General features: G+C 38.2%; 1 protein-coding gene across 1 annotated transcript; it reads left to right on the plus strand.

Annotated features, from left to right (window-relative positions):
* The first annotated feature begins 1,742 nt into the window (after window positions 1-1,742).
* On the plus strand, window positions 1,743-27,308 carry ASB15 (ankyrin repeat and SOCS box containing 15). The gene is made up of 10 exons (XM_029234125.1): window positions 1,743-1,816; window positions 6,815-6,923; window positions 8,512-8,564; window positions 8,651-8,782; window positions 9,922-10,080; window positions 16,513-16,758; window positions 18,458-18,629; window positions 20,217-20,787; window positions 21,295-21,448; window positions 27,136-27,308. The coding sequence occupies exons 2-10, from the start codon at window positions 6,817-6,819 to the stop codon at window positions 27,306-27,308; spliced, it is 1,767 nt and encodes a 588-aa protein (XP_029089958.1). The 5' UTR covers window positions 1,743-1,816; window positions 6,815-6,816.
* The last annotated feature ends 207 nt before the right edge of the window (window positions 27,309-27,515 follow it).

A 27,515-nucleotide genomic window follows, 5' to 3' on the forward strand; every position in this document is an offset into this window, starting at 1 on the left:
ATAACTTAGGTAAGGAAGCCTTTGCTTGGATCAGGTAAACAGATCAGTCTTTCATATTTCTGCTCCTCCTCAAGCCAAGACACTCTCTCCACCAGGGTTCACCTGCTTTACTATAAATGTGGGTACTTTCCTCTCTTCTCAATGTCACCAATGTCTGGCCTGCCAGGAAGTGACCTATCTCACCACCTGTAAGGCTCAGTCTGTGAACCAGATACCAGGCCAGTTTTCTGGAAGACTTTGTAACCTTTGGCTCTATAAAATCAACCTTAGTTCCCTCAAAGTGTCTGGTCATATCTGATTAAATGAACCTCATTCTCGTATATAACACTTATCTATGGCATTATTCTTCAAGGATATGAATTTTAATAACTATATAGTTTTCCATAGCTTGGGTGCACAATAATATCTTCTACAAATTCCCTCTTGTTGGACATTTGATAGTGTTTCTAATGTTTTGGCAGTTTACATATGGCAGAGGTGAACATTTTCACATACAAATCTTTTTCCACATCTCTGAATTTCTATATGATAGATTCCTACATTTAGAATTACAGACAAAAGGATAAGTCTTTAAAAGAATCATGGCATCATACCAGCTTGTGATAAGGGCATGTCTGTGAATAATTTGCCTTTTCACGGGCCATGTCTGCTCTATTCTTTTCCATTCTTTTGTTTATATTCCTCTAGAAATCCACATAATTGTGAACCTAAAGCTCCTTCCTATTCTATGTGAGTGTCATTTTCAAAAACTAGCATACATCTTCAGCCATCTCTGTCACAATTGAAATTGCCTTGGAAATCAATAGGAGGGAGTAAAAATGTCTAGTTTTGTAATATGAAACTAGAGATAAGCAAAACTAGTATGACAGGTTTTATCACTAATGTTTTTACTTAGAAATTAAGCCTCAGTTAGTGCAGCCCCAAAATTGGATGTGAACTTGGCAAAAACATACATATGACGTGGAGGAAAAATACAAGGTTAACCTATTCTTTTGCTAATTTTAAGAGTAGAATATATTTGATCATTCAATTATTTATTTATTCAGCAAATACTTAGTGAATTCTTATTACATACCAGATATCATACTTAGTGTCTAGAGAACAATATGTCCACTTCACCTTTTTATATCCTTTCTAAAATGTTGAGTTGTAACTTTTTGAGGCAACATAAAAGTAGCATTCATTTTCTGGACTAACATTGTGTGTGTGTGTGTGTGTGTGTGTGTGTGTGTGTGTGTGTGTGTGTGTGGTTTATCAGAACTAGTTGTGCCGTTAAGGAAGATGCTATTTCAACTGGTCTAGTTCTCCTTGTCATTCATAGGATTTCTCTCTAATAGAAAAGGCAAATACCACGAAGAGGGAATTGCTGTAACTTATTACTTGTAAATAGAAGTTACCTTTGTCTGTGCGTTGGAACCCAATTCTGACAGTTTCGCGTCCCTCTGAAATCTCCTGGGGACTAGTTGACTCTGTTGCTGAAATCAGCCTAAAAAAGCCATTTATCTGATTTGCCACTTTGTGCTACAGGATTCTGAAAAAGCAAAAGTGTGTAGCCACCGAATAAAAAACAAAGTTGTAACAACATTTTATTTATTTTGATTTCCATATGTCTTCAATATTACATAGATGAAGGTCAAAATGAAGAAAAATGAGAATGAATATTGTTTTGTGTATGAAAACTGTCTTTTTCTAATAAAATCAAAATGTGAAAATGCCTTTTAACTAAAGCTACTCCTCTCATGGGACAAATCCTGATGATTCCCTCTGGGACCTCTAATAGATAAGCTCCTTGCTCCAGAACCATTGCACTTTCAAGGTAAAAGAAAATTTCCTCAGAATATCAGTGTCCCCAGTTCCACACAGCAGAACCTGCACCTCTTTCAGAACCTCAAGAGTGTTTATTTTGGGGCTGACCCTGTATAAGGAACACCAAATTTTACTGTATTGCCCTTTTCTTATCCCCTCCTGTCACCTTCCACTAGATTCAGTCTTAGACCCTCTACCGTCTTCCCCACCCCATGTCACCCTCAGCAAATAATCCAAGAGATCCTGGTCCTCCATGGGGGGCCAGTATGGTGTTACTGGCATTTTAAAAGGGACACTGGAAGATGGAACAATAAGCCCCAAGGGACAGACTCTCTCACTGATGTAACAGAATTACACTGATGTGACAGGTGCTGAGGTAGGGTGATATTTATGAACACAAAGTCCTTCCTTGCATCATGGAAGCATCTGTCCACTCCGGGAACTCTTAAGACCAGCCCCGTTTAGAACCCACAGACACGGTTTCAATTTTTTATGCCTAAGACAGAGCATGTGAGTGAGTGATGTAAGCAGACTTGGATGTAATTGGAAGCAAGCCAACCAAGCAATTCATGGGGAACAAAGTTATGCTGGGCCCGGTCCAGGGGGAAGGAGGACCTTGGTCCCACGCTTTAGGAGCTCACAGGTTTCAAGGGAAGGTCTGAGGGGCCTCACAAACTCATCAACAGCATTGTGGCAGCCTGGATTGTGGATTGAGGGGAGTTTAGAGAATTCAGTGCTGAGAGGCATCATATACCCGTGTTCACCCCTGCATCATACCCGCAACATCGTCCCAACCCCTTGACCACTTCAGTCAGGCACAAACTGGAATGTTGATCCAATTTTTTAGGCAGTAATGTTTAGATTCCAAGACAAAAAGTATAGAATAAAAGCAAGTTTACAATACCTCAGACCACCGTAAGCAACACAAATCTCTATTGCACAGAGCTGACGATAAAGATTGATGTGTCCCTGGAAGCTATTTTTTAATTTTGGAAGTTATTGTCATCAAGAGCTGACTGTTAAGAGCAAGATCAGAATGTTTTCTTTTAAGTACAGCAGACTGTGGGTTGTTTTCCTGCAGCTTTGGAAAGACATTAAAAATGAAGTTACCGTACTCTATCCAGACGCTACTTAGCAGCTCTGTGACATTGGGTGGGTCTCTCAACCTCTCGAAGCCTAAGTTTCCACTTATGTACAATAAACCTCTAATACCTACAAAGTAGAATTGGGGGATTTAAAGCAAGGCAGTGTACGCAAAGTGCTTTGCATGGTGCTTGAAACAAAGCAAGCACTCAATAACTTACGGCTATTATCATAATCACCATTTTTATTATTACCAAAGTTATTCTAAAACTTACAGGATAACCAAATCCTTTTCCCACCATCTTACTCTAGGATTTTACTCAGCCCATCTGACAGTAAACTAAAAATTCTTGATATCTGAATAATACATTTAGCATTTGGAAATCCTTAATTTAGTGGTTCTTTTCCTGGGGTACATGAAAGGGCTTCAGAGGATCCATGAATTCCCTAAAATTTTATGCAGAATTTTGAGTGGGCATGCATCCCTCCAGAGAGAGAATCCATTGCTTTCATCAAACGTGTTCCTGACTCTAAACAAGGTTAACCAGTGCCTGAACTGAAAAGGCTAACTTTCCAATGATAGTCCCAATTATTTTGTAAATCAGCTACTTATGGAGAATAAATAAATCTCACTAATGGGCTTATCCAGAAAAAGATTGACAAATGATTATCTAGAAAAGGTCAATTAATTATCTAGACTGAGAAGTGGGGTTTTTGTGAATAGGTCTTAAATGATGTCAAAATATTATTTGGCCTTTCCTCAGACTCCTGGTTGGTGCTTTATTTAAATAATTTTAAATAAAGGCTGGCAGTAGACAGATATATCTCCTTTTGCTCTTCTCATTGCATCTTGATGTCTCTGGTTCTGTTCCAATGATGCTCCCTTGATTGTCTGTCTGACACCTTAGAGTACCTGTGCACAGGTCTTCAGTTCATCCCAAGCTTTCAGGAAAATGTTGGAGACAGTTTATTTTAGATGGGAGATGTTCCATGTAGTAGCAAGACTTTCCTCACCATTTAGATCCTGCTGTTGTTAGGGATACAAAATAGTTAAGAGTCTTAGATAACATCCTTCTGGATGGTAGTTAAAAGGACATTAAAAAAAAATAAAAAACTTTCCACAGAGCAACTCAGTTCTCTAAGGAGTCTGTGGTGTCTCACATACTGGAAGCCCAAATTTCAAACAGGTTTAGAGTTAAGCTGGTGATTTAAATAGGCGAAAGTCTCTGGATCCCATTACTAATCCCAGAGCCATGCAATCTCCTCATCTCCACAGTGACATTAGTGAGACAGGCGACGGGTGATGCCACACTGCTAACTTCATCGTCTAATCATGCTGCCAGAAGGGACTCAGGACTTGTCTGCCAGTAATGAGTCAACAACTTTTTCCCAGTGATCACTGAGAATGGCACTTTCCTATAGTTGATTAGGAGTGGAATTAGAGAGAAAAGACATAAAGGACAAAGAAAGTAAGGTGTTTTTTTTTCCCCTCAGAAAACTAATAGTCCAAGAGAGAATATAAAACATGAAAATGTGAAGAACTTGCAAAGCTAATACAAAATGAGTGTAAATCCAGATGTTGGAAAAATACTATATAAGAGGAGATATTCATGGATGAAGAGGTCCAGAGAGGAGCTGAAGAATTTCAGCAAGGGCTTCCTTCCAAAGGAGGAATGGCTGGAGCCGGGCTTGAGGCCATGGGGACCATGAGTTGGAACAGCTGGGAGGGCCTTGTGAATAAAGAGGAATAAGATGTAAAAGCACAGATGAGAGAACAATGAAGCCAGACACAGGGTGGGCAATCAGATTCATTTAGTTAGAAGATTCCGTACTTGAGGAAAATGGTCAACTCTAAGAATAAAGCAGAACCTAGATTATGTTAGGTTCACTTATTAGCTCATTCATTCATTCATTCAACACCCATTTATAGTCCACATACCTTAAGATGGTACTTCTCTTGGCTTTGAAAGTAGACTAATTCTCTGCTCTTACTGGGTCACGTTCTCGGAGAAGGTAGACAATGAACAGAGAAACAATAGATTTTTTTAAATACCACTTGAGTCTACTTGGTGAATAAGGTCCCTCGGGTACGTGTCAGACTTTTGAACTTGCTGAGATACCATGGCTTTCTTTCTGAAGGAGAGTAACCAAATCCTGAGGCCCTTCCACTTTGGGAAAAGATTGGAAGACTGGATGGTAAAAGGTGTCATGTCTATCTCTCCTCATTTATTATCCAAAACACTAAATAATCTGGCCTCTTTTTGTTTAACTTTCTGGTGCTAAAAAATTTTCAGCTGAGTTCAGGAATCCCACAGCTATAAGCGCTTTGGTGCAGATGAAGAAAAGATGCTGCTTCCTCGGGGAAGCACCCTGCCAGCGTGCACAACTCGAGTAGGGGAGATTTGGCTGGATTTCGTCAACCAGGAACACTTGTGTAGCGCACATCCTGCACAACCGTTCATGGTGGCTCTGATTTGGTTGAAACAAGTGGATTAGGGAGAACTGAACTAGCCATCAATAAATGACGTAAGTCAGTCCAGAAGCCTCTCTGTTTTTGACTCTTTTTCAAAAGCAGGAGTCCATTTTAACCCTGCTTATTGTTTAACAGTTCCCACAATTAAGCCTCACTTAATAAAGCTGGTCCTTACCACACCTGTCCTTATATTAGCAGTTCCATCCTCCCTAACTGCATTAAGGATGCCCTTCCATCAAGGTGTGAGAAAGGATCTTTCCATGGCCAGGAATGCATGTAGCACAAGTCCATAAAGGTGGATTTCCTAAAGCACCCAGAGAGCCATGTGGTCTATCAAACCCATCTAAACTGGTCAGTAAAGAAGTCCTCCAAGTGCCTAAGGCTGTTTTTGTCAGGTTAATGCTCTCTGCGCCACCAGGGAAGTCCTAGACAGTCTTTTCTTAAGAAGAACAGTGCTTAAAAGTTCTCATTTCCTTCTATTTGAAGTTTCCTTCGTGTCTTCTCCACTTGCTCTATCAAATTTCCTGATGGCAGGGCTAAGTCACTACATTTGTGACGTCCTGTTCTCTCCAACTTTAATTCAACAGTTGTTCATTGGGAAGCTTCCCTATGCCAGGCACCTTTTAGAGTTGCAGGCAATGCAGAGATAAGTGAGGTAGAGCCCTTCACCTCAAAGAACATAGATTTTGGTAGAAGGAGTTGAACACAAATACAGAAATAACTGCAATTCAAGGCAGCCAACTCAAACCATGGGTGTGAAGAAAGGACTAAATCAGCAAAAAAAAAAACAAACAACACACACATGGCTTCCCTGGTGGCACAGTGGTTGGGAGTCCGCCTGCCAATGCAGGGGACACGGGTTCGTGCCCCGGTCCGGGAAGATCCCACATGCCGCAGAGCGGCTGGGCCCGTGAGCCATGGCCGCTGAGCCTGCGTGTCTGGAGCCTGTGCTCCGCAACGGGAGAGGCCACAGCAGTGAGAGGCCCGCGTACTGCAAAAAAACAAACAAAAAAAACCACACACAACAGACAGAGAATAAAGAAAAAGTAAAGAATGTGAAAGGCTCACCGTTCTTTATTCCTACCCCGTCTTTCTTCTCAGAGTTTTGAACTTCTAATGTGCTGTGTAGAACAATGTCTTGAGAAGAAACATGGGACAAATTAGTATGTCAGAAGTGTGGAAAAAGTAATTCTTGTAAGCCCAACTATAGTCATTACTCAAAAGAAAGTCAAAAATTAGAAAATGTAGACACCCAAAGGGCAGGTAATTAAGGTTTCAAAAGTTAGAATGGGTGTTATATATACAATATGGATTAAAATATTAACTGCATTGTGTTTGTTAAATGAGGAAAAGTGAATGCATTTTCATTTTGCGTCTTTCAGGTAAACTCTATATGCGGTTCTGTGGCATTTGCTGATAATAAGAATTTGCCTCTTTCAAAATTATATTCAGTCATGGACGCTAATGATGACCCCGATGAAGATCATCTTACAAGTTATGATGTTCAGCTCAGTATTCAAGAATCCATTGAAGCCAGCAAGACTGTGTTTTATCCTGAAAGGTAACATTCAAATTGACTATCCTCACCCAAACTTTTTCATGGCCTTCATTTTGTTGTAAAATGAAATGAATGACATTTCCTGAGCCCTCCTCCAGGAAAATGCTTCCCTTTCTTTTCTGGCAAGGAATTAAATACCGTACAGGAGCTACTGTGCACAAGTTTGGCTATTTGATCTTCTACAAATCCCCATCTCCTGTGGAATATGGAGATTACCTAGATGGGAAATTCCCAGTTGAATTTGGTTGTATATGATTGCCTATTTCCTAAATTCCTATGGAATCAAACAGGACAATAAATAATGTGAACCAATTTGCAAGCACTGTTTATACGACTAACGTATAGCTAAGTATACAGAATCGGTTCTGCTACTGACTCAGGCAGCCTTTATAAGAAATGGATTCCATGTTGCACCTTTAAAATACGAAGAATAATGCTAATTCACCTAGCTTGTAAGTTTAATGAATGGGAAAAGAGTTGAACGATTTTATTATGTATGACAAAGTAATATATAAACCAGAGCCTATTTAATTATCTACTATTCAAGTGACAGCAGTTAACAAATTTCACATAAAATTGGTGCTTTGTGTTGGCAAGAGTTATAGAGTCTAAAACTGCCAAAGTAAATTTTTGTCTTGAATAGCATACATTATACTTCTGACAAAAACAAACTTTAGTTTACCTTTACATTCTATTATAGTATTTAGAATCCTGTATTCTGAAATTCTGAAGTGCTTTTGAAAAGGTTCAGTGCTATAAAATTATTGCTTTTGAGCTTTTAAAAAATGGACATATTACATTTAAATTTCTGATCTCGTTAATTTTTCCCTCATCTGCAACAGATTTTAAAACTTAAGAGTTCCCAGGAAGGCATTCACAGTCCTAGAATACCAGTGGATGCTTCTGCTTTAATAGAATTAAATCAATTTCTTACGAAATACCTTGTTGCCTCTGAATAAACACACACACCAGAGAACTTCCTTGAGAGCTGACAATGACCTGCTGGGCCAGTGATTGAGAGTTTGTTCGGTAAATGCTCAGCCTATTTTTCACTTGTGGATCAGTTGCTTAAAGACTCTAACATGCAGTGTAGAGCATACACTCCCAAGTAAGCAATCATTAATTAGCAATTATTAAGTTCAAAGCAACAAACCTTTATTGAGCATAGTGTCTTTAAATTTGGGAGAAGCCTTAGAGATGTTCCTATTTAATCCCCTCATTCTACCAATGTAGGAACCACCATCCAGAGAGGTTACTGGCCTCCCCAGGATCACAAAACCACAAAACCTGAACCCAGCTCTTCTGACTCTGACTCCAGTTGTTTACCCCTTTCTCATTGCCTACAACTAATTTCAGAGACGATGTTATAATCTTGTTTCTCCATCGTCACTAGTGTTCTTAGGTCCAATGTATCATAAATACACTCTGTATCTGACTTTTAGACATTTATGTTTTTAAAGTAGATAAAATCAGTTGTGTGCATTTCTTTTAGATCTTGATTATTAAAAGTATGTGCAAAAACTAAATAAATGTTTTGGTTCCTTGAAGTATACCATGAATACAAATATGGCTTGTTTTTCTTTCTCTGTAGATTTGTACCACTAAGTGATCAAAAGAGAAAGCTGGTGGAAGCCATAAAGCAAGGTAAATGGGTGTATCACCTACAGTAGGATGGATTGGAGATTCTACTTGGCCAAGAGATTTGTTATCAGCCCATGTGTTTATTTTAGGTCACATTCTTGAGCTCCAGGAGTATGTGAAATATAAATATGCATTGGATGAGGCTGATGAAAAAGGATGGTTTCCATTGCATGAAGCTGTTGTTCAACCCATTCGACAAATACTTGAGGTTGTCCTGGATGGTAAGAGAACATAAAATCCCCTTGACCAAACTGAAGCCATAATGTAGATGTTATGGAGTAATCCCAATGAACATAACAAGCAAAAAGAAAAATTAGAATAAAAGATGATTTGCAGTTTGGAAAAGGCAGTACTCATGCTTTAAACTGAGTACAAAGATCAGTACCTTTTGTGGGGTTCAGGGTTCACCCTTTGCATCCTCCTAAAAGTATGACACAGGTTGGTGGGAAGATGTTTGGTGATTATCACTTAAAAGTTTGTCTGCAGCATGAATTAATTTATTTAAAATAAAGCTTTTTGCTTTTAGAAGTCAGTTTTAAATTTTCGTCTTGAATTGTCACTTGAGTTAGTGGTATCCGAAAGAGTATTATTTAGTGCAAGTAGTACTTACAATATCTATCCTTATATTACATTAATTTTTTCATAATGCAAACAATAATTATTGCGGTAAGCTTACCTAGGGTTAAATATTAATAATAATTCTGATGTTCTAACATAGTATTTTTCACATCTCAGCATCTTATAAAACAATTTGAAAGTGTTCTACTTTTCAACCTTCAATGTTGCTCCCTGATTCTGCTGTAGGAGATAATGATAGCTACTGGATAATTAGTTATCCAGCTAGCCAGCCAGCTAAAAAAATGTTAAAAACAGATAATTAGACAGGTAGACAGGTAGACAGATAGTCAGACACACAGAAATAGATGATGTTAAGCATGGTATTTCTTTTCTGACATATTCTGACTGGATACATTCATTCAAATACTTCTCATTCCCACATTCACAGACTTCATTTGATAAAAAGCAATTTCAGATGCAGTTTAAATAATAATACAAAGGATTGGGGATTTGTTTTACAATTTATTAAGAAATGAGAATTCACAACCCTTTATCATTTTTTTAAAAAGTCACCTTGAGACATAGATGTTGGTTTGCTAGCTGTCAACTTGATTAGCAAGACCACGCTCATCTACTTCTACTCACTGTCATTTGCTAGACTTTAATCATATCTCCTTTTAGTCTCCCCTTTTTCATCAGTTGACTTTGTTCAATCTACTGTAGATAATATCGCATCATTCTGATCTATATGATATCCTTTAAGTAAAGATTTTTAACTTTACACAATGCTTTCATATCTCAGCATCCTATAAGACGCTCTGGGAGTTCAAGACCTCTGATGGAGAAACACCCTTAACTTTGGCAGTCAAAGCTGGTCTGGTGGAAAATGTAAGAACTTTACTAGAGAAAGGAGTGTGGCCAAACACCAAAAATGACAAAGGAGAGACACCTCTTCTGCTTGGTAAATGACCTTTCTTTCTAGAACTTTTATAATTTGAGATAAATAATATTTAATAAGTATTTATTGGAAACCACTGTGTATTGATTGGCTAAAGTTGTGTGACCTCATCTCCTTCCATTCCCTGAGGTCTTCCCCTAACCCCCATCTCACCTGTCCTATGATTTTGTTTTTCTATCCCACAAAGAGGTCAAATGTGAAAGCTCTTTCAGCAACAATTAATCAGGAGGGATCCGAATGAGGAGTTTTATGAGGCCAGGAGTGCCAATTCTAAAGGAATATTCTCTAACTGGGGTCCAGCTATAAGGAAGATTGCATGTGTGATCTGTAGCCTGAATAAAGAAGCAGAAAGGGAACTCCAAAGAGAGACGTCAGGTCCACAGCAGGACAAGGAAGAAGAACTGAAAGGCAGGAGATCCAGCAGATTCTGAGCACACAGGTGCAGCCCTGGGCACCACTAGGGGGTTGCCACTGTGACACAACACAGGAATGATTGTAAGCCTGAAGGTGTCGATTATCTATCAGCTTCTTCTCAGGCTTGTGTATCCTGCTGCTTGCTGACAGATAAGAATTAGCAGGTCTGTTTGTAGAAGTAGAGAGAGATGAGATTAACTACAAATGACCAAAGATAACCTTTCCTTCTCTTAGGGACATAGGTGTGGAGTAAGAGTTTCCTTCTCTTAGGGACATAGATGTGGAGTAGGAGTTTCGGCTTTGGCACCTGAGATCCTTGGATTTATTTTGCCCCCCATTTTATTGAGGTATAATTGACATATAACATGGTATTAGTTCAAGGTATACAACATGATTTGACATATGTCTATATCACGAAATGATTACTACAAAAAGCTTAGTTAACATACTTCACTTCACATAGTTACACATTGTTTTTTCTTGTGTTGAGAACTTTTTCTTTTTTAATTTATTTATTTTACTTATTTTATTTTTGGCTGCGTTGGGTCTTCGTTGCTGCTCACGGGCTTTCTCTAGTTGCAGCGAGCGGGGGCTGCTCTTCGTTGCGGTACGCAGGCTTCTCATTGCGGTGGCTTCTCTTGCTGTGGAGCACAGGCTCTAGGCGCGTGGGCTTCAGTAGATGTGGTGCTCGGGTTCAGAAGTTGTGGCTTGCAGGCTCTAGAGCACAGGCTCAGTAGTTGTGTTGCACGGGCTTAGTTGCTCCGTGACATGTGGGATCTTCCAGGACCAGGGCTCGAACCCGTGTCCCCAGCGTTGACAGGTGAATTCTTAACCACTGTGCCACCAGGGAAACCCCAAGAACTTTTAAGATCTACTCTCTTAGCAACTTTCCAATATACAATACAGTATTGTTATGTGAATGTTAATTCTAGCTGTGAGATTGTAGTCATGGACCGCAGTTTCCTCCAGTATAAAATGGAAATACAACACCACCATGCAGAATTGTTATAAAAAATTAGAGAAAAATATAAATATGTAAAACTCTTGCCACATGGTAGATGCTCAGGAGAAGAGAGACGTTATGAAATAGTGTAGGCGTGGCAGGAAGAGAGGGAGAAGCCTTGAGATTGTGCACCAGCAGTCACAGAGGAAGCAAATAAAGCATCACGAGCTGTGGGCACAGCGAGAAAACAATACCACAGCTCCTGTCCACACTAAAAATCACTAAAATTTTTATTTATTTATTTTTTTGCGGTACGCGGGCCTCTCACTGTTGTGGCCTCTCCCGTTGCGGAGCACAGGCTCCGGACGCGCAGGTTCAGCGGCCATGGCTCACGGGCCCAGCCGCTCCGCGGCATGTGGGATCCTCCCGGACCGGGGCATGAACCCGTGTCCCCTGCATCGGCAGGCGAACTCTCAACCACTGTGCAACAGGGAAGCCCTAAAAATCACTAAAATTTTTAAAACAACCTGAATATCAGTAACAACCCGAATATCAGTAACAGAAAACGTAGACAAGTTGAACATCAGTAAAGTATTTACATTTGACAACATTAATTCAACAACATCAGTGCAACCAACGTTTACTGAAAAGTCCCAGTAAGCCAGCATGTGCCGGACAGCATGGATAGAAAGATGAATGTTATGATCGTTTTCCTCTCAAACAGTTTAGCAGGAGAGCCTAGATATGATTGAAATAGAGTATTAGTGTTAATACATGCTATAACAAAGGTGTATATTCAACGTAAATTGGGGAAATAAGAAAGCAGTGAATCTGTGAAGCTTCTAAAGAGAAAGTTGCTCTTGAGTTGTGACTCGGGGGGATGTAAAGGGGATCGTCGGCAGACAGGGGAGGGAAAATCTCCTAGGCAAGCCTTCGCCCCTGGACAAGATTGTTACATGAACAGTGTCACCACAGCGTAGGCGCATTCTGATCTGACTCCTTACTTACTCTTGCCCTGTGTCAGAGCTTTCAGCCTTCCCAAATTCAGATTAAGTTGGACAAACTTATTATTACAGTTAGGGTAGAGGTAAAGCTTCCATAACAAAACAAACAAACACAGACACACAACACAAACAAACAGCAATGACTTCAAAAGGAAGAAGTTCATTCCTCTCTCACACAACATTTCAGAAGTGAGTGGCCTAGGGCTGGCAGGGTGGATATGCCTCCTTTACCTTTTCCAGCCAGCAGGGGGGAGGAAAGAGGCAGCCTTGGGAAAGCATGTTGGCCTCTAAGAAAATGACCTAGACATTGTACACAGCACTTCTGTTCATACCATGTTGTTCAGATTTTGTCACATAGCCACATTTAGGTGCCAGGGAAGCCGGGATATTTAGTCTCTACCTGGATAGACTGTGAACAGCTAAAACTTGGGAGCTTCTCTTGCTCGAGGAAAAGGGGAAACACAAGTACTGAGGAAGAGATGATTTTTCTCTGCATACATGTTACCAGCCTTTATGTCACAGTAACATGGTGCTTTTCATAAATGAACGGAACTGTTTTCCTGAGCAGGGACAGATACTAAATGGAATATCACCTCTGGTTGTTTCACCATTATTAGTGTGATCTATTTTTGTAAAGGCATATACCATGGAGTATTTGCATGTATTTGTTGGTGTTTCTATAGTCTTTGATTTCTGCAAAAAAGATACCCTTTTCCAGAGTTTGTATACTATCTCACTTTGCAAATATACAATTATTCTCTACTTCCTATTCTCAATCCACTCATGTTCTTAAGGGACAACTAAATCATGATTATCACTCATTTGTTTTCTTTTGGCTTCATTTAAATTTTTCTTTACTGCTTAATGCCCACAACAGAGCATTAAGTATTTATATGCATTTCAAAGTCTCCATTGTTGATCTCTCTACTCTAGCAATAACTAAAGTATGGGAAAGGAGCTTGATCGTTGAGTTATCAGAGTCAAAATAGAATTAACATTTGGAAATAATATTTTTAAAAACCAACTGGTAACATCAAAGATAAAATCAAAGTCTCATGAAGGAAATATTATGGAGGTGTTCACTTATGTCCCTATCATCCACATTTCTGGAGAATAGGGACTCTCCTTGGGTTACCTTCTTCAGGACATTCATTGTGGAATCTATGTCAAGTCTTTTTAAGTTCATAGGAAAATGGATCATCCATGGCACTTCCTCAGTTTTTTCTTGAATTTTGGGGCTACTTTTGGCTACTCACAGCCCATTAACATATAAAGGAGAGATAAGAGAAAAAAGTGCTCTTTTAAAAAATAAAATTTGATGCGCAATGCCATTTTTATTTGTCTTAACCTGTCACCATTATCTTTGTCTTTATGTATGGAATACTCCTTAGATGGAAAAAAAAAATCACTTTTGGTCCCTTCAGGGCCCTTTTTCCCCATCAGCCACCTGGCCCTTACTTATGGTACTTAGATGTATTACAGTCATGTTATACAGTTACTTGCTGAGTGTAGATATCTCATTTGTGATGATCTGACAGTTATTAAATGTTTTTTGCCCCCGGATTCCCTCTCTACCCATCCCTCTGAACCTGGTGTAGCCTTTCTCCAGTAGTTTAGCCGCAAGATTATCCTTGCGGTGGGTCCCAGGGTACAGAGGAAGCCGAGGGAACTGTCTGGCACAACATCTCAGTTCCACTGCCCTCCATTTTCCGAGAACATTATGCCATTTACAATTCAGTTAATTTTACTTCAGACATTTTCTTTCTCACAGATCAATACATATCCTCTCTACTCCATCTCCTCTTTCAATCTTTAAATCCTTGTCAAAATACTGCAAAAAAAAAAAATCTCTTCTCTATTGGTATGTTATATGAGTCAGAAGATAACTCACTGCCGAGATTAAGTAAATTATATGAGCAAAACACATATATCCAGAAAGAAAATGACAGAATTTTTTTTTTTTTTTTTTTTGCGGTACGCGGGCCTCTCACTGTTGTGGCCTCTCCCGCTGCGGAGCACAGGCTCCGGACGCGCAGGCTCAGCGGCCATGGCTCACGGGCCCAGCCGCTCCGCGGCATGTGGGATCTTCCCGGACCGGGGCACGAACCCGTGTCCCTTGCATCGGCAGGCGGACTCTCAACCACTGCGCCACCAGGGAAGCCCCGAAATTTTTTTTAAAAAAGAAAAGTGCCAGCAAACTATAAAGTGTTCAATACTGCCTATAACCAATGCAAAATTCTCTAATTCCCTAACTCTTCAACTGAGGCTTGTTTCCTCTAAGCATATAAAGATACATATATGTGAAATATATTTTTTACTTCATATATTATTTAATTTGTATTTTACTTAGCTACATTACACGAGTTCTGTACCTTGTTAGTTTTCATTATTTTAGCCAATTATTTGTTAAGAATGTCTTCATGGGTTAGCTTGGGAGGGGTTCCCCATGATTTTGATTATTATTTCTATGAGAAATAAAATGTATTCTTAGTCCCAAAACTTAAACTGCAAGCAAAGTTTTAATTATTTTAAGTTGAATATGGCTTATATGTGCTGTTATTTTCTTGACAAAAGACTAATATCTCTAATCAACATGTTCCCTGAGTCAGACAAAAGGAAAACAGATCATGAGGGAAGAGGTTCATTATTTTAATACATTTTTTCTAAGTAGAAAAAATGGAATAGGAGCAAGAAGATAAAAGAGGACACATTATCTCTTAGTTTGTTTAACTTATTGATGTTTGCAAGAGCACCAGCCAGGATGAGGTAATTCACTGTAATTAGAGCTGCCAGTGGCAGGTGGGTGATTCAGAGAAAGGCATTTGTCAGCAGACTCTGCTTCAGACAGTAAGCAGAAGAAAAACTGAAATCTCACTGCCTGATGGCTTGCCTGCCTCCAAATGAAATAGGCCAAGTTTGTCTTCATCCTCCTTTTATGCCTTTTGGAGCCCTTTCCCTTGCCTTGGCCTCAGAGCCTTTCTGGATTCTGCCTCCTAGCTGCCCGGGATGTTCTATGTGGCCCTACATGTCCTCCTGCCTTTCCCAGCAAAGGCCCAGACTCTGAGTCTCTCTTCAAACAGAAGACAGTGTAGGTTTCTTCCCCAGGCTGTAAATTCCACGAGGGAGAACTACGTCTGTCTTTTTCCTGTTGTCCACAGTGCCTAACTCAGTGCCTTTCATATAGCCAGTGCGTATTAACTGCATGAAAGGATGAATGAACGAATGAATGAGTGTTAGAGAGTGGCACTCGTCCTGCTCTGTTTCTTACTAAGAATTTACTTGACTGCTAAGAGGAAAATGCATTACCTCTTTGAGAAGTATTTATATCTAAACTGGGACAATCCATTAACAATCCGAAGGGGGGGAAAACTTTTAACAGTGTAATTTCAGCTATTAGAAAAAAACAGAGAGGGAGAGAGACATCTGATTTAGTGAACCTTGGAAAACGTAGTACATTAGCTGTCACTTACTTCACCTATAAAAAAGAACAACTGACCTATCTGGATTCTAAACATTCCTATTGCTAACCTCTCATAAGAGTATGGGAAAGAGAAGTTTATTTAATATTTACTGCTGGATTTGGTGGGGAAAAAACTCATTCTAGAGGGAGAAAAATTTGATAAACATTATTTACACATGTGGCTCCATGATCCTAGAAGTGATGAAATTATAGTAATAATAATGCTTATCATTTATTGAGCTCCTAGTATATACTAAGCATTTTACATACATACATTATTTAACTTATACAAAAGTTGATGTTATTTTCATTTTGTTGATGAAGCAACAGAAGTTTAGGAAGAGTACACACAGCTTCCTTAGTGATAGGCATCCTGTTTTCCATGAAACTCTTACCCATCCTCAGGTCTGTCTTAAAGAAAAGGCAGTATCATCTTGCACGCTAACACTTCACAATAGGAATTTGGTATGAGAAATAGAAGGGGTGTGAAAAATACAAGAAAAGAAATCACTAATATCTCTTTTGATATTAAACCTGGTCATTAGTTTAATGCCATGTAAGGTATTCATGTTATATGCCTACCATTGACTATTCTTTCTAAAATCATCTTCAAGCTGTGAAAATGGGCTCCTATGACATGGTATCTGCCCTGCTTAAACACCACACCAGCCTTGACCAGCCCTGTGTCAAGCAATGGTCAGCAATGCATGAAGCAGCCAAACAAGGCCACAAAGATATAATAGCTCTACTACTAAACCACAGAGGCAATGTCCACCTAAGAGACGGATTTGGAGTCACCCCGTTAGGTGTTGCGGCCGAGTATGGTCACTGTGATGTGTTGGAACACCTGATCCACAAAGGTATGTAGAAAAGGAATTGCATGTTGCTGACTTTTCTCCTGCCTCTTGGATCTCCTTTTCTCCACTTCTCACTGGCTCCTCTTCCTCTCCTGAATGTATCTGGGCATCAAGCTTTTGTCCCATCCCTCGATCGCCCCTTCAATAGACCCTTATTGTGCAACTCACTTGAACCCTATGCATGGGGACCTACAAATCTGAGTGCCTGGCCCTGACTGCTCCCAGTTTTCACATAGATGGCTCACCAAGGTCTCACACTCATCTTCTCCTAAATTGAATTCCTCTTCTTTCACACTTTTAATAATTTCTCTCAGCCAAGACTGAGAGCTTAGATTTATCTCTGATTCCCCCATCACCTTCTGTTTCAAATATGGTCAGTTGCCGTGTACTACAGCAACCCTCTCTCTCACCAGTTCTCACCTTGGCAGACCCTCTCATCTGCATCCTCCCATCTTCCCTGGACCAGTGTAATTGGTTCCTAACCACTTTCCTGGTTTCCAGTCTCTCCATCTGCGAATCCATACTGTATATTACAACTCAGCTCCTCTCCCTAAAGGTCAGCTACAGTAGAATAAACGATTCAGAAAATCCTCAGTGGCTCCCCACTGCCCACTGAATCATGCTCAGGTCCCCACTGCACCATCCTGAATTGTTTTTCCAGGTTTATCTCTCACTACTCCTAATATGTATCCTGTACTCCAGTTAAATAGCCTAGCAATATTCCCAAACGTACCTTGCATTCATTCTTTCTGGGTTTGGGTCAGGTCCTCGCCCTCATCTGGAATACTCTCCAACACAATTCAAAGTTAATGTCTTGAGACACCTCCTCCCTGAAGACTTTCCTAATTCTTCCCAACAGAGCGTGATGCTGTCCTCCTTTGAAACCTCCAAGTGCTTTATACAACAACGGAACCAGGAATTAAGATACCGACTTCTTAAACTGGTTTCTGCCACCTACCCGTTGTCTGACTCTCGCCTAGTTACTTAAGCACCTGGGTCTCAGTTTCCTCATCTGTAAATAAAGGCTAGGACAACATTATCCTCTGTGGGGAAAGGACTAACATTTTTGAGGCGCCCCCCAAATGCAACTTCATTTAATTATCAAACCAGCCCTATGAAATAAGCTGTATTACTCTAGTTCACAGATGAGGAGTTGGAAGTTCATAGAAGTAAATAGCTTGCCGCAAACTCTCACAGTCAGCAACAAAACCACAATGCAAACAGATCACTTTCCCCTACATCATGCCTTCTGGTCCTGACGTCACTTGAATATTATACAGTTTGTGCTCTTTGATGATATTTTGTCTCATTTCCCCTCAGAGCCACTTAAGAGAGTCAGATTTATTTATCTTAGCATCTTCTGCTGGGTCACACATGGTGTTTGCACACAGAAGACAGTTGATAAATATTTCTTGAAATCGAGTGTTAACTACTGTCTCTAAAAGTCTAACTGTACCTTTTTGGGGGAGCCTTTGTTTATCGTGGAAATTGACTTGATTTCTCAGATGTTCTTATGACAGAAAGATTTTCTAATAGAATGAAACACGCTGCATGACTGTTTGTTGAAAAGACTGAGAACACAGGTGTTCTTAATTCTATACTTTTAAGTCCTAACCAGAAAGGAAAACCACAGGCTATTTTTAAAGAGATTATCTTGACAGTCTGTCCAGCTATCACTATGCCGCATGTTTTATACTGCCAGGAGGGGATGTGTTTGCTTTGGCGGATGATGGGGCATCAGTGTTGCTTGAGGCAGCAGGAGGGGGCAATCCTGACTGCGTCTCCCTCCTGCTGGAATATGGAGGAAGTGGAAACATACCTAACAGAGCAGGGCATCTTCCTATACACCGAGCTGCCTACGAGGGACATTATCTGTGAGTAATAAATCATAGCATGATCATTTCAAGTGGAAAAACACAAGCTTGTATATATGGTATAATCCCAAATCTATCTATACACCTCCCAAAATCCAAAAAGAAAAAGGAAGAATGTTCACAAGTTTTGTATATCTATATATTTGTTTGATTTTTCCCATTCTTTTTGTATTCTTTTACTTTAAAAAATTTCCACATCGAATTTATACTACTTTTAAAATGAAAAGATATTTTCTTTTAGAAGAAGGTAAGTTATAAGTGAGAATTCTGCACAAGCCGCCCAAATGTGCCTTTTTGTTTTTTGTTTTTCTTAATACGTTTAACAGATGGCTACAGGTTTCTAAAAATTTTGCCCTTGGCCAAGGGTTAAAATTTGTGTTACTCTAATCTTTATCAACACCAACAGATATTATAATATAATGTCAAATTTATTCTTGAATAGAAAAGTTCCATTATAAATTTAGGTTTCTTTATTCCCCCAAATAAAAAGGCCAGATATACTTTTTAATCACAAAAGTGTACCACAACCAACATATCAATAGAAATCTATAATCATGATATTAAACTACCCACCATGAAAGGATGGTTTTAGGTAATTAAGTATATTTCATAAGTTCAAAAACTTTGAAATCATTAGCCTTTATCACAATTTCAGTGGTGACATTGGCTAAGTTAAGTAGCCAATGACACGTAATTGACACTAAGTGACACATTGTTAAAGTTCATAAATTCACACATGGTAGCTCCGAATTAGGCACAAGAGATCAACTTATCCTTGCCTGTGGCTCTCATACTTCTCTAGTTCATCAGTCAAGTGTGAAATTCACAGCTATTTGTCACAGGTTCTTTGAAACATAAGCTGTGGTTAGTTGTCTCGGTTGAACTGATGTAAGGTTGGTGGAACAACAAAGACTCTTCTTGTTGCCAATAATTCAATTTCAAGTAAGCAGACAGGGTATACATGGCCGATATTAAAGCATACATTGCTCAGGAAGCAGTGAAAGGGGAGTAACAAATGAGAATTCAAGAGGCCTAAATTGTAGTCATTGCCCTACATCTATGTGACCTTGGACAAGTCATTTCACTTCTCAAGACTTCATATGGCTCTGCTGGTAATAAAGGGGTTGAACTCAGTGATGTTCAAGGTCACTTCCATCTCTAACTTCCTGTGACTCCATGTTATAATGGTCAAGAGTGTGAAGTATTCTTCTATGGCATCAAATGAACTTACTTTCCTATTATATTTTTTTCGTTACATAGCATTGGTTGATTATAGATATTATGCTGTTCAGAGAAGAACTGAAAGATGGGGAGGGTTCCTGAATAATTACAATTCTAGGACCAAATATATAAGATCCAGTATTTTCCCCAGGAATATTTAGCCTGGGAAGCTAAATCAAAACTAAACTAAATTACACTAAACTGAAAAGTAGTAAGTCAATGGACAAATACTAAATGTTTTTGTGTAAGGTTATCTACAGAAAATAAAGGAAACTAAGTAAATTGCATTCACTTGTCTAGTGAGGAAGTTGGTTTATTTAATTTCTTGATTTTCTTCATGCCATGTGGATATTTGATTTCTTTTAGTGCACTGAAATATCTTATTCCAGTAACATCCAAACATGCAATCCAGAAAAGTGGGCTAACGCCAATTCACTCAGCAGCAGATGGACAAAATGCACAGTGCCTAGAACTGCTTATTGAAAATGGCTTTGATGTCAATACCCTGCTTGCTGACCACATTTCCAAGAGCTATGATGATGAACGGAAGACTGCTCTCTATTTTGCCGTTTGCAATAATGATATCCACTGCACAGAAGTCCTCCTGGCTGCAGGTGCAGACCCAAACTTAGATCCCCTCAACTGTCTTCTTGTGGCAGTGAGGGCCCATAATCATGAAATTGTCAGGCTGCTTCTCGCCCATGGAGCTAATGTCAATTGTTATTTCATGCATGTGAATGACACTCATTTCCCCAGTGCCATTCAGTATGCCCTAAATGACGAGGTAATGCTCAGGCTGTTGCTGAATAACGGCTATCAAGTGGAGATGTGCTTTGACTGCATGCACGGGGACATCTTTGGAAATTCGTTTGTATGGTCAGAGATAGAGGAAGAGATACTGCCGGGATGGACGTCTTGTGTCGTAAAAGATAACCCGGTGAGTTACATCCTTCTCTTCTTCATATTGGGTCATCATCCTAATGTTTGCTCATCAGGGATGTTAGAAGAAAAGAAAAATCAACTCCAACTTTTATATTTTTCTTGTTCTTGAGTTTTTGTTTGCAATGATATGGGGAAATAAGCATAAAACTAGGCCAAAAAAAAAGTGTATTTTTCTTGAATTCGAAACCGAATGTTGAAGAATGTGGGAAAATATATCAATAATTTATGCTTATTTGGTGGAATGTTGGGGCTAGAAGCATGGAAAGAAGCATGATTCTTCCACATCGTGCTGAATACAATCGCATCAGAGCCACGCGTGCTTCAGGGCTCATAGTTTCACAGAAACAAGCAAACCGTTTATTTTTCTTTTTTTGTTCATTACAAGGAGGGAACTTTCACTTCCTGTAAAATGACAGATAATAATTTTTCAGAACAAAATTAAGTGTTTTTGTATATAGTGTATTAAAAGTACTACTAAATTAAATTTCATCACTTCTCTCAGTTCTGTGAGTTTATTACAGTTCCTTGGATGAAACACTTGGTAGGCAGTGTTATTCGTGTATTAATGGATTACATGGATTATATCCCTCTGTGTGCTAAACTGAAATCTGCACTAGAAGTACAGAGAGAATGGCCAGAAATCCGTCAAATACTAGGTAAAAGCAAAAGTTTTTCCTACAAAATTTTTTATGGAGAATGAATATAGGGGATATTTCTTTTTTTTTTTTAACATCTTTATTGGGGTATAATTGCTTTACAATGGTGTGTTAGTTTCTGCTTTATAAAAAAGTGAATCAGTTATACATATGGGGGATATTTCTTAATGTCATTTTTGATACTTTTTCATAGCTACTTTGTTTTCATAATTATCTGTTTTTTCAAATCATCTTTAATACTTCCTCTGATATAAGATACTAATTTTTTGCTTTCCTTGATAATTTCCAACTCTTTAATTGTATAATGAGTAATCCTATTACTATATTATATTCTGACTAGAACTCACTTTTTAAAAGTTAACTGCTATATATCATAAAGTATATAGACTGTAATCTCCATGTGGGCAGGGATCTGTTTTGTTTATTCTTGTATTCTCAAGGCTTAGCATAATGCCTAATAAGCAGTAAATACTCAATAAATATTGAGTAAATGAATGAATGGAATGAATTGGAATTATCCTTTTTGATATGCTCTCTTCTGGGTCTTTATTGACAAATTCCTACCATCAAAAGTATGTATTACAAGCAGGCCATTTTGTATTCTCTAGGTTAAAGTTTACTTATAATCATAAAAGTGCATCATATTGCAAAAGTTTCAATTAAAGTGCATCTAAAATTACTCCAAATTCAAATAGAAACTAGAAAAAAAATCATAAGCTGGAAAGGTTTTCTCTTTCAAAATATGAGTTTGGAAAAATGAACTTTCAAAAACTACATGGACATCACTTTATAGAGCCCGAAGAAGCATCATAGAACTTGGCATTACATTTAAATATTCTGGCACTCTTAATACACCTAAATCAAGTTTAAATGTGAAAAACCGTGACAGCCTAGCCTTTAGGATCAGCCAAATTTTATGCAAATTAGTAGATTATATTTTATAGGCAAGGAGATGAAACTGAAACGTTGAGCTGATTCACATACCATATTTGTTAGGTATAAAGTTCTAGAAAAAGAAACGGGCAATATAGTGGTTTTCATCTAAGCACTTTGTTTCCATCAGAGCCTCATACATTAAAGTATATAATCTGAATTTGGGCCATTTTGACTATGGTAGCAAGAGACGTAAATTGGAGGAAGGATGGAGACTTTGATGGGCTAGAAAGAGTGATAGTTCAACTGAATGCAGATTTGGAGGTAAGCTTGGATTTTCCTCACATGGCGCTTCCACTGGAATGAGTTGGACAGTACGAGAGACTTTGTGGCAACTGAAACAGGAACCTTAGAGAATCTGATGAATCATATAGTATCGTGAGCCTAGAAATCGACCTCTGGGGTCAGATAGACCTAGAATGGGATGGAACTCTGGCCTTGCCTAGGTGTAGGATGGCTGGGTCATATAGTGCATATGTCATTCAGGGCTGATATTTTCATGGAAATAAGCAATAATTTGTTGCATCATTTTTGTTTCATTGAGGGGAGGGGAATTTTTTATTTCCTGTAAAAAGACCAAAATAGTCATACTAGTTGTGTAACTTTGAGAAAGTTACTTATCCTTTTTATGAGGTTTTCCCACTGCAAAATGGGGCTAGCATAGTACTCATAAGGTTGTTGTGGGGATTTAAAGAGATGATGCACGTGAGATGTTTGGCATAAAGCCTACAGCATTAAAAACACTTATAAATTTAGCTATTTTAAAAACTAAATTATTAGCATTTTATGTTATTTTTATTATGGTAAGGTTACATGAAGTATCTGAAATGTATATGTAAAGTATGTCATGAATCCCCACAACTTGTAGAGTTAAGTGTTATCATTGCTAATTTTTATAAATAAAAAACTAAGGCTAGGGCTTCCCTGGTGGCGCAGTGGTTGAGAGTCCGCCTGCCGATGCAGGGGACATGGGTTCGTGCCCCGGTCCGGGAGGATCGCACATGCCGCGGAGCGGCTGGGCCCGTGAGCCATGGCCGCTAAGCCTGCACGTCCGGAGCCTGTGCTCCACAATGGGAGAGGCCACAACAGTGAGAGGCCCGCGTACAGCAAAAAAAAAAAAAAAAAAAATATTATAAGAAAAAATAGAAAGAGGAACAGAATAACATCCCCACAGACAACAAAAGCACACCAGAAAAACATGCCCTCAGAACAGATTAAAATTGAAACCCTCTGTTTCAAAACAAGCTAAAAAGCATAAGGAAAATGACACAAGACATGAAAGAACAACACAAGTCAGTATTAGAAAAATTCAGAAATGAGGTAACAGTACTGAGGAAGGAATTAGAAAGAAAAACAAAATATTAATTTCGAATATAAAGACTGAACTGGAATGAAAGCAAGAACTAATAATGCAATAGATAATGACTTAGGAGAAATAGAAGATGAAATTAAAGAAGATTTTAAAAATAAAGTGGAAATAAAGGGATATATAAAAGGCTTTGAAAGACAGGGACAGTTTTGAAGACAGCTAAAGAAAAAGAAAACCAAACAAAGGAACAGAACAAATACAAAAATGTGTACTGTGAAAAACTTTCTGTAATAAAAAAAGATTTGAAGCCGAAAATTACAAATTACTATACCCTTTGGTCATGTAGGTAAAAAGAACCAGTGAGTTATAAGGGAAAAATTCAGATTATCTTAAACAATATTACTCTTCTGATCACGTTCTCAAGAATCTCCTAAAAAATAAGCTTCAGACAAACCAAAATAACTAAAGAGATAATGACATAGGACCAGTAACGAGCATTAAACAGAAAACCAAGACTAAGTGCCAGTTAAAAGGGAGAAGATATGTAATGGTTATACTGTCAGATAATGTAGATATGACACAACTGTTTTTAATGGGAGAGAAATGGAAAGAGCACACACAAAGACATTTTTAACAGAGCTCAGAAATTATACTGGTTGGTAGCATGATATTGTTATGCTGAGAATGAGAGATGTAGTCAGTACCTAGGATATTCTAATTCTATTATTCTTTGTGTCCTTGAGAACCGGGATTGCCAGTGTGGAAGAAAGGGAATACAGACGTAATATGGAAGAGTTTAAAGAAAAATTCTGTAGCTCTGAATTTGAATTGGTACTACTAGTATGAACTCATAAACTATTTTACCTTGAAAGCGTGTGTGTGTGTCTATCTGTCTACAGAAGAGTCTTAGAAATAACGACAAGCCCAGTAGCAGTGCATATCCCTAGCACCCAGACTGTGGCTTTGAAATAGCATTTCCTAGAAAAATAAACCAAAGTTTCTTGGAGAAATGGATGATTTCAGGTTTGGGGAAGGAAATATGCAAGATGACTCAGTTATATCTGGTCATGCCAGATAAACTCTCACAGACTCATGTCCAAAGAATTCAGGAGCCAGCTTGAGGCTCCCACTGGCCAAATATGGGACAATTTAAGCTTCAAAAGGATAATTATTTCAATGAATTGAAATATTTAAATATAATATTTAAAAATTGGTCAGCTCCAAAGGATAAGGAAATCAATTCATCATCTTGAAAATTAATGAAGGAAAAGATGCAAGCATTTATTCCACCATACCTGTATGATTTGTGCCACCAGTAACCAAAGAATACATGAGCAAACGTATCCTTTTATAAAAGTATTCCAAATAATAAATTAAAAAGAAATGATATAATTAGATATCACCATCTTGCAGCCCTCAGTAAGCTGCTAATACCCTGTAATGTGGTTCTTGGTGCAAGAACACAGCACCAGCTATAGTTTTGCCAAAGAGGTCAAACCTGAGTCTGATCAAGCCTCTGGATCCAGCTAATAATCTGCAAGAAATAGAGAAGGCAGTAGGACACAGAAGTGCACCATGAAAATGCAGTCTCAAAGTTCAGGCTGTGGGAAATACGGCATTTTGGATATTCAAAGATTAATTGAAAGGAAGAAGGGGATAGAGAGAAGACCTTGCAGATTAAAAAAGCCTTAAAGAACACATCAAATTCAAAAATATATTGTCAATACTATAGGGTAGGGATAGCACACTGAGATGATGAAGCTCTAAAGGAAATGATTACTATAAAAATCAGAACAGTAGTTCCTTATAGGGGAGGAAGGAATGAAGTTTGGGATGGATTGTGGAGAGAATTCTGTTATGGCTGGGGAAGTTCTTCTGTTCGTGACCTGGAAAATGATTAAAGATGTTCACCCGATAATGACTTATAATAACTTAAGAAACTGTATGTTTGTGCGGTGGCTTTATCTATATTTTATTTTACAGTAGACGAGTTAAAATATTTTGGAGATTGTAAAGGAAAAAACCCTAAAGCTTAGATAAATTCATTTCCCAAAGTTATAGACAGAAAATAATAAAGCAAGGATTTGAACTCTTAGGTCTGTCTCACGTCAAAACAAAGGCTCTTTCTCCAATACTACTGTGCTTCCTGTTATAGAACAGATTCTGCTTCTAATTGGTAATTCATTGTCCATGTGTTTGTGTTGCAAAAGAATGACCAATTCTTATTTTAGAAAAGCAATCCAAGTAAGAATAAGACCAGGAAGTTTTTTTATTGTTTCAGTCACACATCATTGCAACTAGGGCTTAAGTCAGTTGATTGCTATGAGTATGGTTAACCACTGGATGTCAGGATTCCTCCAGGTATACGTAGGGCAGAGGCTTTGTTAGGGAAAAAAATAAAATGGTAATTTTTTAAAAAAAGATGGGTTTATTCTGCCTATTTTGGTAACAATAACTTTGCCTCAATGGTTTTTCAAAAACACTGTTTTAATTTTTTCAAGATAATTTGAATGTTTATAATCTCAAATAGAGCAGAAATGTGATCTCTTTGATTATTGAATTGAGTGATCGTTCACATTATTGAATGATTACAATGTACCAAGCACTTTTCTAATACTTTACATGAATTAATTTGTTCGATCTTTAAACAACCCTGTAAGGTAGGGTTATCCACATTTCCCAGGTGAGAATACTGAGACCACAGAGGTTAAATAACTTGTCCAAGATCACACAAATACGAAGTGGCAGAGCCAGGATTTTAATCCAAGCCGACTGAGTCCAGAGCCCACAACTAAGTCCATGTGCAATGCTGCCTTTTCACTAGCTCATGTTGCTGGGATAATATATCGGTACTGTAATTATACTATAGATAAAGGTACTAAGAGATAAAGTAAGAGTTGAAAATAAAGGTTAACATCAGCTATTTGAATAACATTAGTAGATTTTTTGGAAAATATAAAATGTTTAGGTATCAGACACTGAAACAAACCTAAGATTGAATAATGGATATATGGAATCATTTGTATCAGATGTTTCACAGATAAATATTCATCAGAAAGATTGGTAGGAGAGAGCGGAAGTAAAGAAATATATCTTTCAAATACTCAATTCTAAAAAATAAATAGAAGGAGATGTGAGCCTTTGCTTTCTTTAATCGAGTCCATTCATTCATTTAACATATTGTAGTTGAACACCCTGTAGGAGCCAGACTCTTTCTGACACAGAGGCAGACTAAACGTCTGCCTTCATAGAGCTTACATTCTAGAGGAATGGTCTGGAAGGCTTAATTGCAATTTGAATTTTACTTAAAGTCAGCAACTGCTAATGTGTGCATGTCTGTTTTTTAGAATGACACTATTAATATTATTCTAAAACAGCCTGTATCTTACAGGTTAATCCATTTATATTGTTTTTATTTTTCCCTTGTTTTTCCCATTCACTTTAGAGAATCCCTGCTCCTTAAAGCATTTATGTAGGTTAAGAATTCGAAGACTTATGGGACTCCAGCGACTCTGCCAGCCAGCCTTAATGGAGAAGCTCTCTCTGCCACCAACTATTCAAAGATATATATTATTTAAAGAGTATGATCTCTATGGACAAGAGCTAAAATTGCCATAATTTAAAATAATATTTTAAAATGTGATTTTAAAAATGTGTTTAAATGAGATTCCTTCAGAGAATTTCTTGGAACCATTTTATATCCTTATGTGTATTTAAATCCATTGACAATTTTATAACTGGATCCTGGGTTCTTTTGGGAGCACCATATTTTACATCTCTAAGGACCTTTTACATTGTGATTTTTTAAAGCTAGTCAATATTTTG

The sequence above is a fragment of the Monodon monoceros genome, unplaced genomic scaffold (genome assembly GCF_005190385.1).
Source record: "Monodon monoceros isolate NGI ecotype Baffin Bay Population unplaced genomic scaffold, NGI_Narwhal_1 Super_Scaffold_2, whole genome shotgun sequence".
NCBI classification, from domain to species: domain Eukaryota; kingdom Metazoa; phylum Chordata; class Mammalia; order Artiodactyla; family Monodontidae; genus Monodon; species Monodon monoceros.